This window comes from Equus asinus, chromosome 5 (assembly GCF_041296235.1).
Source record: "Equus asinus isolate D_3611 breed Donkey chromosome 5, EquAss-T2T_v2, whole genome shotgun sequence".
Lineage (NCBI taxonomy): Eukaryota > Metazoa > Chordata > Mammalia > Perissodactyla > Equidae > Equus > Equus asinus.
In genome coordinates this window covers 52,399,086-52,415,571 of record NC_091794.1, presented here as the reverse complement: position 1 = coordinate 52,415,571, position 16,486 = coordinate 52,399,086, and the positions used below count along the sequence as shown (strand labels likewise).

Below are 16,486 nucleotides of genomic sequence, written 5' to 3'. Positions count from 1 at the left end.
GGAGCACATCTACTCTCTCAGCTTCAATTAACACATGAAAATTCAAAAAGACCTCTAAATCTTTGAAATTTGCTAAGAGACTAGAACTTAAATGTTCTCACTAAAAATAAAGTCAATAAAAAGGGTAAATATGTGAGGTGATGACTGTGTTAACTCGATGGGGGGAGTCTTTTCACAATGTATACATTTATCAAGTCCTCATGTTGGACTCTTTAAATACGTTACAATTTTGTTTATCATTTATACCTAAATAAAGCTGGGAAAAGAAAGAGAGAGAGAGAGAGGGAAGGAGGGAGAGAGTAAGAAAGGGAGAAAGAAAGAAAGGAAGCTAGCTAGCTCTAAATCTATACCCTAGAATTTTTTCCCAACTCCCTTCTTTATTCTATCTCCTAGGCAATCCAGTCTGGAATATCAGTTATATATTTGACTTCCTCTCTTCTTTTCTCACTGTTTTTTGGTTCCGTATTTTCCTTTATACTTTTTCTGCTATGTTCTAATTCAGACTCTTCTCATCTGACTTCTGGATTCTTTCAACAGTCTTCTAAATAGTCTCTCTGCCTCTATGCCAGTAGCCTCCAAAGAAGCATGCATGCCTGAGGGAGCTCAGGAAAAGACCAAAGAGTAGAAAAGAAGCATCTATTTATGTTTATATCATCCTTGACTAATTTCCATATTTTGTTTCACAATGCACATATTAATAAACTAGTATGTATATAAATAAATTCTATTTATGAATAAAACAAAAAGTTCATGAATAGATAGTCCATGCCTAAAATATATTCTTAATTGATGTGATGCGTGATCAAAAGAGTTTGGATAGCATGTGCTCTACACGCTAGTTATAAACTCCAAATGCACTGAGAATTTGAACAAGATCAGCCATCATAAATCATTACCTTAATCTTGCCTCCCTCCTGCTCAAAAGCTATCGGGGATTCCCTTCACCCAGGGAAAAAGCCGAGTCTCCAAGTCTAGTATTCAAGGCCCTCTCTGCTCCTGCCCAATCTCACTTTCTACACCCACCTGCTACAGCTCCCCAGCCCCATGCCTTCACCCCCCTCCTCAATTATGAGGTTTGTGGGGGCTGGAATTCTGATTCATTCATCACTTTTTCCTTACAAATACATTTAACAGACTCTAAATATTTGTAGAACTAAACTATTATTTCCCAAGTACAGATGGCTCATGCACTAAATGGTCATGGCAAAAGTTCCACACTGATTTTTCCCATAAATATTTTCATATGTGCATCGTCTTTCGCATTAGATGAGTCTCTTCTTGAGAACAAGGATAACTCACTGTAATAAGACAAAGGCACTTAATAAATGCTATTGAATAAATAAGTCAATAATCACAGAGTCTGCATTGTTAATATATTATATTTGCGATAACATCTGAAACATGTAACACTATCTCAGAATGAAAAATGGAAAGTGGATTATAAAACTTTTAATCCAAAAATTAAGGAAACATATCTCACTAACAGAATGACACTAAAGAATAAAATGCTTTTTTGGAGCCAAAAAGGTTAGAAGTGCCAAGTAAGATGTTTGTAGGTGCCAACTGGCCCAATGAAAGTTTAATATAGGTATATAAAAAAGAAAAAGCTATGTAAGTTAAAACTTACAAAGTCATGGATCTTGTACTAAAGAGTCCAGAAGCAAAACCATTTTCTTTACATAAAGCCACTCATCTGGTTTTAATCTTAAACATAACGTAATGTTATATTTTACAATACACAATAAAGACAAAGCAATTCCATAGCTCAGAAATCTGAAACCATGTTTTCCTTGGGTATCTTCACATATGGAATCAACAATTTATGAATAACAATTATTATTCAAGCAGAACATAAAAACATTAAACAAATATGATATAATAAAAAAAAACAGAAAATAGTCTGTCCTTTGTTATATCAAATAACTTGGCTTTCACCTCAATACAGGTCTACATTGTTCTGTTTCACATACTTGAAACCAGAACTGAACTGAACGGAAAAATTCGGTTTAGAAAATTCAACTCAAGGTGAATTTTTAAAAATCAACTTGCAGATGAAAAACAAAAACATATCTAAATAGTGAAAGCTGCATATTAACTCATAAGAAATTAATCAAGATCTGATAATACACGAAGCTGTTAAAACAAGAACAGCAGTTTCTTAAGTATGAAAGGAAATGCAAGATCTGAAAAAATAATTTGTATCTTCTTACTTAGCAAATTGCCTGAGAATCAAATGGTATTTTCTTACCTTAATAATATTTCCTTTAATTTGCGACATCATGTGTGATTGATTACCCAATTTGCCCACTTGTCCAGATTTCCAGTGATATCCACTTGACCTTCAATATATATAAACAGAAGACAAAATGTGATTACAAACATATTTCTCCTTTTAATGAAAACAAATATGTTTTCCCTATTTCAGAAAATGGAAATTCAGTTGTTAACATGTAACAGACCACCACAAAATGAAAATGAAACATCAATAATGCCACAATATCCTCAGTAATCCTAAAATATAGCTCTACCATATTTGGAACTTTCGAGGAGGAACGAATAACAGCGAAATGTTCAAACACAGAGGAAGAATTCCATTTTTTAGACATTTACAATGACCAAAGATAGCTTTGCTGATTTACAGAAAACTTTACAGATTGTCGTGCAGTTTTAGGGTCCACAAATGTAAAGAGGATAGGGAAGCAAACCAATATGCAAAAATGTTCAGCATATCTATTAAGTAACGAATTCATTATCAAGACTTTAAATTAGTTCCCACGTTGAAAGGTAAGAGAGATTTCAAAGAAGGTAGACTGTTTAGTTTTACAGTTTTCAAAGCATTTTTATTAGAGCCTCACAAAATTTTTTGAAGTCAACAGGGCAGTGACTCCAATTCCCATTTAAAAAATAATGTGACAAAAACTTGCCCAAGGTCACACAGAGAATAAATAATAAAGCCAAGATTAGAACACTGGACTTCCATCTTCTGACCAGTGAGTGGCAGGTTCTCATTCTGGCTATGACATTTACTATCTGTATGACCTTAGAAAAGCATTTAACTATTCTGAAAACTCAGTCAAGCTTTAGACCATTTTTTAAAAACATCTATAAATTCATCAGTTGAGGAAAACTCACTCTTGGGAGCTGATTTCAAAAACTCTGATTCCCAGATGTATTCATCATCTACCAAAAAATACAAACTAAGTCCAAAGCAGTGGAGGTTAAAAATAAAAAAAAAACTGGCAGTTGTATCATTAATAGAAGAGCAGCAAGACACACAACAAACTTTGTCACCTGGGATGACGTACAACATTGAGATGCAATGATTAAACCAATGCTCTGGTTACTAGAGAGAGTGTGTGTATGTGTCATGCATAGTTTTCAAAGAGTTAGACTCTAAAGATAAATACTACTGAAACTATAATAAACACTTGAATTTTCTTTAATGGCTCAGAAGGTGCTTCAGAGAAATTTGATGGTCATCACTTTGAGCACCAAATAAAAAAGCAAATTTAATATACAAAGAGTCTGGTAATATTTACTACCAGTAAAAGCACATGAAAGATGCAATCTCATTCTCTGTAGCAGAAAGTTATACACTTTTGAAGCCTATTTGGAAGACAATTTCTCCAATGTCTCCCAAAATGTAAACTGCGCAAATACTTTGACCTGAAATTACACAAGTAAGAATTTATCCCATAGACACTCTTGCATATGTAAGCAAAAATACATGTAGAAGCAAATTCATACACCATGTATAATCACAAAATACTGAAAAATTAATAAAGCTCTGTAAAGAATGCTATTACATCCACACAAAGAAATACTATGTAGACATTAAAAGAATGAGATCAATGTGTGCTGATGTGGCAAGAGCACTAAGACAGATTAAGAAAAGGAGAGAGTGAATCAATTCACTTATTTTTACAGATGACCTCATTTGTAAAAGTGTAAAAGGCACATCAGATACACACATATTCATACATATATATATATATATATATATATATACATACAGAGGAGTGTAGAAAGATAAGACATTTGTAGGGAAAAAAAATTTTAATTGTTAAAAGTGGTGCTGGAAAATGGGCTGGGAGTCAGCCTAGAGCTAAGAAGAGCTAATTTCCATTTTACAATTATCAGGTCTATTTGACTTTTATCATATTTATTATTTTTATAAAAAAGCAAAATTCTCACTAAAATTAGCACAGATATGCAAACATAACAGTAGAGAGTTCTTGTTAATAAAATTTCAGCTAAAGTTCATTTGCTAAAAATATTTCAAACATACTTGAGGGTTCAAATGATTCTTATATATGGACATGTAAACTCCTGCCACCAAAAATCTTTTAATAAATAAAAATGACCCTAACCATAAACTGGCAATCTCCTGTTGATGGCAGTTTTACGAGAGCAACACGCAAATTCTGCATTGCTGCCCTAAGCATTCCAGATTATAAATGGTTCAGAGGAGTAATATAAGAAGAGAAATAAGAAAGCGTGAGGCTAAATAAGGTTTAGAGGAAACCAAAGTAATGGCAATTTTTAAAAGCAACATGCATTATATAAGGGACATGAGTAGAAAAAGTAGGGAAAATTTAATATTGCCTGTTCATCCAGAAAAGCCAAAAATTATTCTTTCAGGACAGATCTTTACTGAAATGAAAAGAATATTTGAAATAGTTTTTTATGTAATTCAGTTTATTTCTCTAAAAGTCTCTAAAAATGTCACCCACTCTCTTTCTTCCTTTTCTTTGCTCCTTGTTGATTGGAACTCCTGTAGTTTCTTTTCCATCTCTTGGTTCTCCAACTCTAACCGTACTTTCTCCATCCTCAGTTCTTGAGCATCTCTGAATAAGATTTAAATACAGAAGGTTCATTTGGAGTAAACAAACAAACAAAAAACAAGACAAAATAATTTTACATCGTTTTTCAACCTTAATTAAAATTATGAATAGGGGTCAGGCTGGTGGCGCAGTGGTTAAGTTCTCATGTTCTGCTTTGGCAGCCCAGGGTTCACCAGTTCGGTGCCCGGGCGCGGACCTAAGCATGGCTTGTCAGGCCATGCTGTGGTAGGTGTACCATATATAAAGTAGAGGAAGATGGGCACGGATGTTAGCTCAGGGCCAGTCTTCCTCAGCAAAGATGAGGCTTGGTGGCAGATGTGAGTTCAGGGCTAATCTTCCTCAAAAACAAACAAACAAATAAATAAATAAAAACAATTATGAATAATAAATAAGTGATGAAGTATTTTAACTACTTCCTTTGTACTTGTTTGAAATATGGTTTTTAAAGTTAGATTTGCCTTTTATTAATATTCTCCTTAAGTAAGGTATCTCTTCAAATCTCAGACACTTGGATTTCCTATTACCTTGCTAGAGGTTTCAAATCACAGTTCACTTTCTATATGAGCTATGTTTTTATATATGCACAAATATCCATGACACAAATAGAAAACAAAAGAAAAATTATTTTATAATTTTCGTACTGTCTTTCCTATAAAGAATTCAAGTTGTTTGAAGCATAGTATTTAAAATAACAATTTTTTTGTGTATAGACAGAATACGTATTCTGCTGAACTAACCAGCTTGAAAAGCTTCAATAAATGTCTACATTTATGTAATGTGTGTATAATAAAAAAAGAATTAAGAGCCTTTTTGGGGCCTATTAGGAACAATGCATCTATTAAAGTTTTGGTACAGGGCCATCAAACGAATTAAATGGGACCTGAGCCAAGCACCACCTATTGTTTCCTCTGAAGGAAAGCAATAAGAGAACTTTCTGAGGACAGAGCAGAACCCCCTAATAGATTCTTGTGCAAGAGATTTTGATAATAATATCTGAAGCTCGTCAAGCATTTGACACAAGCCATTTTCTTCTCTTTATAAGTCTGCTGCCTTGTCAGCATTAGTCAATGACTCTCTCTTTCACAGGTTTAAGCCAACCTAGTTCTCTGGCTTTTATTATCTATCATGAGCTTAAATGTCTCCCTTCACTTTCACATTAGTGTTTTACAATAATCAAGTAGTGTGGCACCATGAATGCCGCGGCAAGGGACCAAAAGAAGAAAAGTGAAAATCAGAAAAGGGAAAACTCATTTATAGAGGTGATGAGGAGACACCAGAGAGCAAGTGGGCCAAAGATATGTCCCTAAGTGGACATAATCCAGGGAGATGCATAGAAAGTGATAGGAGGCAAAGTCTGTCCAGAAGGTTCAGAGAAGCTGGCAAAGATACTGAGGCAGAGGAATTATTCTCATTATATCTGCTCCACAAGAAGTAATTCAACCCATGCTACACAAAAGCACTGTAGTAGGTGATAGGATATGAGACCCAGTGGAACTTCCAGTAAAGAGAGGAACACAGACAAGCACAAAGGTAATTGAAACATAGTCTGATGGTGCTCTCAGTGGAGAAGTCCAAGAAGATGCATGACCAAGTGGCCAAGTTATGGTGGGATGCTTTGGGTCTGGAAGAGGACAAAGGATTTTCCTGGAGACAGCCTTGGACAGAGAGCCGGACAGACCAGCAAGGCCCTGAGGAAAACTAAGGCTGATCTTGTAGAGGCCTTATCAGCACAACAAATCCAAGGGTTAGAAACGACCTATTGAAATGGGTTGGGGGCTGGCAAAGAGTAGAGAGGAGCTGGAGAACACCAAAACGTCAGACAATTGTTAAGACAATGTCAAATGAAAATAGGTTAGATCAAGGAAAGGGTGAGAAAGGGAATTCCAGGATAATTACTGTAAAGGGGTGTTCCCATTCTAGTTTTTATGGGTTGTGGGTCATGGGTGGATCAGGGAGACATAGAGGTCAGGGAATGGTGATTCCTCCTCATCTCCAAGATAAATTCCAAACTTTCTAGTGTGACATACAAGTTAATTTACTATCTATGCAACCCTGCCCTTCTCTCCAACTTTGCTGTATAAATCTTAGCCAACTGGATATGTCTGAAAGTCCCCAAACTATGTGGCCCCTATGCCTTTGCACAAGCTTCACCCGGTAACTACCCAGCTAACTACATCTTTCAGGCAAGGCTTGGAGACCTCCTCACCCCTGCCCCAGCAGTTTGGGCCATGTTCTTATAGCCGCGGTGCTTTCACATCACACCGTGTTTCATACCATATTGTAAATGTAATTTTTCTTATTCACACCCTCTACAAGCTACCTGACAGCAACAATGGTGACTTCCTACTTCTGTAACCCACAATTTCCCAGCACAGTGTGTAGAATATGTGGACTTAATAAATGTTTGTTGGATGAACGCTAATGTTTATAGGTATATGCACAGAGACTGGAAACATCACCAAAATCATATAATGCATGTCCTCTTCTCTTTGGGCATAAAAAAGGGAAAATTGGTAATACTAGGAACTGGATAGCTGCCCTCTCCACCAAAAATGGTAAACCTAACAATGATAATGCCATATATTTGTACAACATTTTCCAGTTTAACACAATGCTTTTACACACAGTATCTCAAAAGTGAAGAGAGAATTAAGAAAGCTCTGAAGTCATTGAATAACCACAGGATTATTGATCTGGATCAGGGAATTCAGAAACTAAAATTAAAAATCGACAGTCTGTCCCCATCCCAGGCTGGCTGGCTCTTAGAGATATCCGAGAGGAAGGCCTTGGGAATTTCCAGTGACTCTAGATGATCTCAAAGGGAAACAGTATATTGAAGCTTCAGTACCCCTGCCATGTGATGAAATTCCCAGGATGCCCAGAAGTGCTTGGCTCTGGCTGACTGCATCTACCAGGCAATCTAGGACAGAAGGGACCCTTCCTAAGAAAGGTAAATTCAACTTAATGTCCTTTAATTATGCAAAGTGCTAAGGTAGTTAGTGCTTTCTATTCCCTGTTTAAAGTTCTCTTACCCTAAAACACTCCCTAAATTTCAGTTTCTTTAGGGTGATTCTTTTTTAATTTTGAATAAGTATTATAAAAATACTTGTAACTTTCTGTTATATTGCTTCAAAAGTTAATGAGTCCAGCCTTCATTTATAACTTTTCACTTCAATTCTTGCGGCATAAATATTTTTAGTCCTCATTTTTTAAACTGTTACAGATTTATAATGTTGCAAACCTATTCTCTTATAGAGAATATAAGATATTCTCTTATAGACAAAAATACAGCAATGTGAAGAAAATGGAGATAAGAATTTGCAAAATTTGAGTTCAACTCTAAACAGCCTCATGTAAAAAGAATATTTTAAATTACAATATACAGAAACTTTAGCAATTATTTCTATTTAAGTAATAAATATAAATGCACTTACTTATATTTTAGCTTTACAGAATTTCCAGGTTTTCCCCATGGAAGAACTACAAAATCTTTGGTGTTCATGATTACCTTCTTAATATCATCTAAAAATTATTGTGATTCGTGAAAACTTCTGAAAAAGTAACAGACAAAAGAATTATGCCAGAGGTAAAGCAATTAAGTTACAAAGTTGAAAATACATATAATTCAGGAAAATTTTACAAACAGAAATCATCATGAGGGAAGAGGTTGAACGAAAGGCTAAACAACAAAAATCATTATATATACGAAATGTATTATAAATTACATAAATATTTATATATCAATAAAGTTATAAATATAACATATCTGATGGAACTAAAATTTTACCGATAATTATATAGCAAAAGACTGGAGAAATATTCAACTGAAAGTGAAGAATGCATTCATTAAGACAAATAGAGAACATGTTCTGGTTCTTTCTTCCAGTTAAGGTCATAAAAATAAATATCAGGTATTTGTTCCCATCCAGAAATAATATTCAAGGCTAAATATAGTGAAAAGAGAAGAACCTTAGAGATACAATCCAACTCAAAAACTTTTTTTTACATATACGGTAATGTAAAATGAGAAGTGAGGTACGTAATAATTATCCAAAGGCATTGTAATATCCTAATTTATCAAAGAAAATTTTAATGATGCTCTTTGCCTAAGATGGAAAATTAGCATATTTAGACAGAATTTTTCAACAAGAAATGAAACAAAAAAGATTTTCTGCCTAACTCCAAGTTAACCAGAAAATTAAATTATTCAGAACACCCTATTTCCTGAGTATCACCATTATTCATGGTTCTGTAATAATTTACTCTGTAATGTTGAATTACTGAATCACACACACAACTATCAGACTTTTGTATGAACAAAATTTCCAAATTCCAAATGCTCTTAAAGAAATATAAGAGGCAATATCACAGAGTCCATAGTCTTAAATGCCCAAACCATTTGATCCTGTAGATTTATATGTGTGTTCCTACGTGCTCATAACCCCCATAACTATTTATTAAGGCCCTGCTATATGCAAAGTACTGCACTGAGAGGCATGAAGGACTCAAGGCCCAAGGAGATTTGTTTTCTGGGCTCAAATGGCATAGAGTCAAATAGGGCATGTAAGACATGTATATAAAGGCCGTAAAACAAGGTAGAAATTATAAATGCCATAAGACTTATAGATGTAATAATATAAGAAATGAGAGAAAGGACAGAATTCCAACTGGCTAGCCCGTAAAGTGGGGCTTTAAGGAGAAGGGGGGATGATATGTGAAGAGATGGATTGGATGAGGACACTGTGAGAAAGAACAGCTCTTGAATGAAGACTCATGAATGATGCCATTTGGTTGATGCTCAGGTTACATTGAGGGGGTAAAATATGGGTAAGTTTGGAAATGTAGGCTGTGGCCCAATAATGTGTGGCTTTAAATGTCAAGTTAAAGCATTTTGAATTTATTCTGCAGTTACTGAGTCACTGAAAGTTTTAGAAAGAAGAACAGAAAATAAGTCTAGAAGCTTTGCTCAAAGACTTAAAGAGAGAAGGCATCAGTATACCAGTAAACAAGTGGAAGGCTATTGTGACACCAAAGTCTACACAACTGAATGAGTAGTTCTTCAGTATGACTCCTTTTGGGAGACTATCTCATAATTTCAATGATGCAACCACTGATTTGAGCATTTTTGGAATGCCTCTTTTGAAATTGCCTGCAGAGTCCATCATACACCCAACAAACACACAAATATACTTTGCTGTGCCTCATTTAAAGCTAAAAATGATATTGTCCAGCAGGAGAAACTATTTTATTCACTTAAGTCTAGTTTCAAACTACGTTACCTCCCAAAATCAAATCTAGCCTGAAGTGGTAGATTTTCACTACCTTAGAGGAAATTCTGAAGGAATTTATTTTCTGAGGATAATTCTAAAATGGAGTTATACAAAATAAATTTAAGCAATTTAGTGGTTGCATCATAGGACTAAGTATATGTGTGCCTTCGATCAACTAACATTTATTTAGCTGCTCACTTGTGACTCCTATGAAGGGTACTGAAGTCACAACGGCAAATAAGGCAAGGCACCTTTCTCAAAGAACACACAAAGGGAAAGCCACACAAACAATGACAATACCATGGGACATTTTGACAGAGGAAGTACTTAGGAGGGACATCAAACTCAGACTCATTTCTCAACCACCAAGTCCTGTCTCTCAAAGCTAAAATCAGCGTCAAAGAGAACTAAAGGTGCCACAGGAACGGAAAACTAAGATTCGGTTTGCTTTTGAGGAGAGAGGATGAATCTTCTGCTCCTTCTTATTAAGTAAAATCTTTGTCTCACTTTTATCAAACAGAGCCTGCAAAAGCTACCTTTAAAAAACCTCCAGGAATGATCTTGCTCATATAACACAGAGTCTATATCCCTTTTTGATCATAACCAGAAAATCCAACTGCTGGACCCTACTCTACTGCCAATAAGTTTTTCACGAAAAGTTCCATGATGTTATCATTACCATTATCATTAAAAAAAAAACAGAATCCCCAAAGTTAATGTGATTAATTAAAATAATTTAATTGCCATAATTTCATTTATGCACTGAAATATACAACTTTATATGTGTATGTGCATTTGCACAAAGCTGAACTGATACACAAAAGCTGAAATGAATGAAAGAAAAGTCTATAAATTTCATTAGGATGGATGATTCAGATTTATAGCTCTCCTGATAATGTGATTTAACCAATAAATGGTCTTATTCAGGGGACATTTCACTTCACTAAATGCAATTAGTAAGGCTTCTTCTCAAAGGTTTTATAAAGTCACCCATAAGCCAATTTTCTTGTATGAAGAAAAAAGGAAGACTATAATTGTGAGTCATGCTGTTCTGCCTCTTTCCTTGGGTAAAACCAAGAGAGAACTACTCACCTCTCTTGGGACAGCCAGGATATAACAATGTCAGCAGGAAGAATAGCAAAGCACAAAACTTTAGCTGCCTAAAGGAACCAGGGGATACAGATAACTCCCTGTTATGAAAACCTCATCATTCCACCTGTCCTTGGCCACTCAGCTTTCTTCTTATAATGAAATATCGAAAGTTTAGTAGTTATTTGGAAAATTTTATAGTTGCCTAATTTATTAGACTGCATCATTTTTCTCTCCCCAACCTTATTCCTCCCCACAATATATACACAAAATGACCCAAAATTGGCCATAACTGTTTAATGATCCTTCTACACAAGTTCTCATTCTGGGAATGCGACCCAAGCATCAAGGCCTGCTACTACAAAATGGAAACAAGGAAATTACGATGATCTATTAATCTAGAAATTAATCTAGAAAGTCAGAGCATTCATCAAGAGCTGCCCTAGTCTCCCAGAAAATTTATCATCACACCATTGGCAGAATGGGAGGTTTGGAAACCAATGTTTTCAAGATGAGCCACTTTTTGTAACTTAAAACTTATCTAAGGTTAGTTGATTCTTCTAATAACTCAGATCATCTTAGACCTGAAAACTTAAAAACCAATAAATAAGGATTTTTCCTTACTTTTGCACATATTATCAAAGGGTTTAATAAGCAAGCTCTTTTGGATGTATTAACATGTTTACCACAGTACTTAGAAATCAGAGACCCAAGCGAGAAACATTAAATGAAAATGAATTTAAATAAAAATAGTAGTTTTAAACTCTTAAAAGAATTATACTTTTAATATTTTCTCTGACATTATCCTTATTCTAAATATAATATTCTAAATAAATATATTTTAAAATCTTAAAAGAAAAACCAAGGAAAAGACAGATAATTCATGATCCCTAACATAATATTTTGGGCTTGTGTGGGCAACTAAACAAATATATGCCATTTTCTCCTAGCACAAGCCCTAAAGGTAAATCAGGTATTGACTTCCAAGCTGCACTCAGTCGTTCAGCCAACCAACTTATCTGATAATTAAACACTGCTTCAGGATGCTAAATGGTACCCAAGTCATCACTTTTTACCCTCTATGGTGCAGATTCCCTTGAGAATAACTGAGAAAGTTTGCCTTTAGACATTAAGGGGTAAGTTTTCCTTTCAAAATATCTTCCAACTAAAAATGATAAATAATACTAAAAGACACTGGGCTTAAGTTCAGAAGACCTTTGCGTCAGTTGATCTCTGAGCTTCAGTTTATCCACGTATAAAACGGTGAGGATCCCCCCCTAATTTGCAGGATATCACACAAAAGGTCTCTGATTTGTGGCCTCTAAAGCAGTGGGTTTGAAAGGGCCTGGAGAGAGCTCGGGTTCAGGGAAGTGGGCAGCCTTAAAGATAGCCTCGAGAAGGCAATGAGGGGAGCATCATGACCTACAGCCTCTCTGATTTCATCTACTTTACACAGTTAGCCTCTGGGTCAGACTTAAGATAAAGAAACTCTTCTTCAGCTTAAAAAAAAAAAAAAAACAGTTTGAAAGGCACAGTAAAGCAATATACAATTATTATTAGTTCTGTATCAACTAAAAACTTTATATGATTACAAATAGCAATGAAAGTATTAAATTTATAAATTATACCTTTCAGAAACCTAAGCCCTTTTATATTTTTATAGTTGATCTATCCCACCCATTACCATACAATCCACTATTACCTTAGGTGCTCCCTTGTGAATATCTTAGGGATGGAAAATTAAGGCATCCGTCCAAGATTGATGACACAACCAGAAATTACAGTTTCATTCCCAGTCCTGTTAGCTCCTCTTAAGCCTTGAAATATAAGTATTGTTCTGCACACTTAAAATGATTAATTCATATCATTCAGATTTTCTTCCTTTCATACTCTTAACTTGTCATAAAAAGGAAATTTAGAGAAAGAACTGTTTGACATCAAATATTTTTTAAATTTTGCAGCAATATATTTAAACACCATTGAAAACCTTTTGGGTGTCAAATTGCTCCCATGTAATAGGAGCTCACAAATTTTTGTCTCTAAATAGTTCCCCAGACCTATAGGGAAAAAAAACCCAAAAAACAAAAAACCCAGCTGTTCTGTTTGGTACTTAGGATCTTCCATTATGCATCCTAATCTTCCCAAGCCTTATGCTTTACTTTCCGCTTCTCTGCTCACCAAGTTTTACCCTCTTCGATGCCCAGTTGTCAGGCCACTTCTATCATGAAGAGAGCTTCCAACAAAAGTGAGCTTCTCCATCTGTAAGAACACCATGTGCATTACACTCATTTGCTATTATATGCTGCCTTTTGTTATTTTTTGCTGCTTTGCTTATATAGGCGATGTTTCCCATAGCACCCCAAATATTTGAGGACCATGTGCATTACACTCATTTGCTATTATATGCTGCCTTTTGTTATTTTTTGCTGCTTTGCTTATATAGGCGATGTTTCCCATAGCACCCCAAATATTTGAGGACCGTCCTACCACTGGTCTTTGAATCCCCAGCAATTAGTAGAGTGTCTACACATAAGGTACTGCCAATGATAATGTACTAAGTTTCAAGCATTTAATTTTTTCTACTGCTTTGAATTTATTGCACAATGAACCTTATGAAAAAAAATCTCTCTAAACAAACACACCTCTTTCCCACTTCAACAGATTTTTTTGTTTACCTTTTTCCATCCATCTTACCAAAGTTTAATGAGCATCCAACAAATGTACATTTTCTATGCCAGGTATGAGGCTAAGCACTGAGGAACAAGGTGAGCCAGACAGGTATGGTACCAATCTTCACTCAACTTACACTCTGGAGAAAGAAGTAGGAAAAAAGTAAAAAGCAAATAAAAAATTGGAGGACGTATTAAGTGTTTTGAAGGAAACAAACAAAGGACCAATGTACTTTCAAATAATTAATTTGTAATGAGGCTGGCTCTGATATCAGTTGCTCTACATCAAACCCAGCATACACGGGATTAAAACCAAAGCACTCTTTCCCTGCTTACTCCCCGGCTCCAGAATCCGCTGTACACCACAGACACGAACAGCCAAGGGTGCCCACCTGCAAATTCCCTTATCACCCTCCTTCCTGTAAGCAGCCTCCCAAGGCCCAATGCAGGCTGGTGGGAAAGCTCCAACCAGCAAGGGCACTGACTGCCCACCCCTGCGCCTCTCTACAAGCAGCTACATTCCTCACAAACGTTTAAAACCCCTGGCCTCCCATCTTTCCGGGAGGCAAGATGAAACAAGGCAAATTTGAGGGCTCTCTCTCATCTCCCAGCAGATATCACCCAAAATAAAAACCCTTTCCTTGCCACAAGCCTGGCATTCCGGTTTTTATTTGGCCCCTCTTGTGTGGCTGGTAAAGAACCTATGTTTGTAAGTGGTAACAGTAATACAGCTGGCAATAATATAAGAGGTCAGGGCAAGACTTTCTGTAGTCTATAGGATGCTAGAGGAAGGTGGAGGGGTTTTTGTTTTTGTTTTCCATAAGCATACAGTTTGCATAGTTTCAATCCTGGGTAGCTTCAACTGTATGCGATTTGTTTTTTTAATGAGTCTTGCTAACTCTGGATTTAAAAAGTCAGGCTATAAAAAATATATATAACTGAACCTATATATCTGAGCACCTCTAATTCTGATTTGGGGAAGAAGAAAAAACTTCCACAGCTTCAGATTTTTCAGGAAAGTGGCATCCCTCACCATGACCTTTATCTGGGCAGCGTGGACTTTTGGAATGAAGTGGGTGCATGTGGCCGCCCAGACAGAAGGAAGGTTACAAAAGGGGATGTGATGAGGGTTTGTCAGGGCACCAAATTTTTCATAAGGCGCAAATGACTTCGAAAGATACAAGAAGCTAGCATCTGAAAAGGGCGGGTTGTAGGAGGGGTACAACTGACCGAAGCCCCGGTTTCCTGTCTGGGGTTCACCCTCTTCATATCTCAATTAGCATCTACGGGCTGGGAAGTCTTTTGTTTATACAAAAGAAGACTTTCAACTCCTGAGGTCAAGGCCGCAGCCTGCAGCCCGCGCGAGCCTGGCACTGTGTCGGGCACAGGGCAGCGGCTGGGCAAACACCTGCTGGGGCGGCCCCCCAGCTCCACCCTGAGCCCAGTCTCCCTTCCCGCCCGCCGCCTCCGGGCACCGCCGCCCGCCGCCGCCCTCGGCCACCGGCCGACCCACCTGCAGACCCCAGCCGTGGGTGCCACCGCCGCCGGCCTCAGCAGCTGCCCAGAGCTTCCGCCTTGGTCTCCATGGTTACCGCGTTATCTGGGTACCCATAGCAACCAGAATGCTTGGTCCTGCTTCTGCCGGCCAGCAGAGGGAGCCAGAGAGCCTGGGAGCCCGACAGAGACAGAGAAAGAGACAGAAAGGAGGGAGGGAAAAGGGCCTTCTCAGGAAGGAAAGGGAGTTCAGAACTCCCACATATGTGCTCTGTTCAGTCGCCTGTCAAAGGTTACAGGAGGCAAAGCCAAGACTAGAATCTGAGTCTCTTGACAACCCAGAACTCTCTTTTATTTATTCCAGATGTATGACCCACAGGGGTGTGTGAGTGTAATATACAGAAAAAGAGGCAGAGAAAGACAGATATGTAAGCAACCTACACTTCCCAGACTTTTCTGTTCCAAAGGGAGTCACTTGTGGTGAACTTATTTTTGGTTTCCTAAATATGCTGTCGTTTTTCAATTTCTGTTTTTATATGCTGCAACTAGGATGTGTGGTTGGTTCTGCAGCCGGTGGTCTAAAAACCTTCTATGGTTGTCCACATTGTATCTATCTTGTTACTGGACTAATAATCTCAACGATTACAGTTAAGATACTAACCTATGCACCAATGCTTTCCATATTAATGTGCCTGACAATACTCATCTAAGAACATACTTAATGTTGCCCCTTGGCAGATTCAGTTATATAAGATTTTAACTAGCATAGATAAGAAACAACAAGGATAGTCTCGTGGCCATGACTCCGAGCTTTCAAATTGAGGCAGATCTAGTCTGAGTCCTGGTTCTGCCACAACTCACCTGCTGTGTGATCTTGAGCGAGTTATAAAACCTAGTTTGATTGGTTAAATGAGATAACAGTACACTTAGTCCATACATAGTGTAGTATGGAAAAGTAAATAGCAATGTCTGTTAAGTCTTTAGCACTAAGCCAGACCCATAGTAGGCACTTAATAAACGGTAAAACATGTGGTGGTGGTGCAGCTATGTTGGTTATCTTTTTTTTTTAAAGATTTTATTGTTTTTCCTTTTTCTCCCCAAAGCCCCCCTGTACATAGTT

The 16,486-nt window shown here is 36.8% G+C and overlaps 1 protein-coding gene across 5 annotated transcripts in view; it reads right to left on the bottom strand.

The window, feature by feature from the left end:
• The window catches only part of ZBBX (zinc finger B-box domain containing), a 109,436-nt gene extending 93,962 nt beyond the window's left edge, over positions 1–15,474 (bottom strand). For 3 of the 5 annotated variants that reach the window (XM_044771026.2, XM_044771029.2, XM_070509550.1), the window contains exons 1-5: positions 15,386–15,463; positions 13,898–14,012; positions 8,279–8,395; positions 4,734–4,847; positions 2,249–2,339 (exon numbers count right to left, since the gene is read on the bottom strand). In XM_044771026.2, coding sequence (XP_044626961.1) covers positions 2,249–2,339; positions 4,734–4,847; positions 8,279–8,346 — 273 coding nt within the window. In that variant the 5' untranslated portion in view covers positions 8,347–8,395; positions 13,898–14,012; positions 15,386–15,463. Of the gene's footprint in view, positions 1–2,248; positions 2,340–4,733; positions 4,848–8,278; positions 8,396–13,381; positions 13,463–13,897; positions 14,013–15,385 lie in introns of all 5 variants that reach the window. The other 2 variants (XM_044771027.2, XM_070509549.1) reach the window with 2 other exon arrangements.
• Between the last annotated feature and the right edge of the window lie 1,012 nt (positions 15,475–16,486).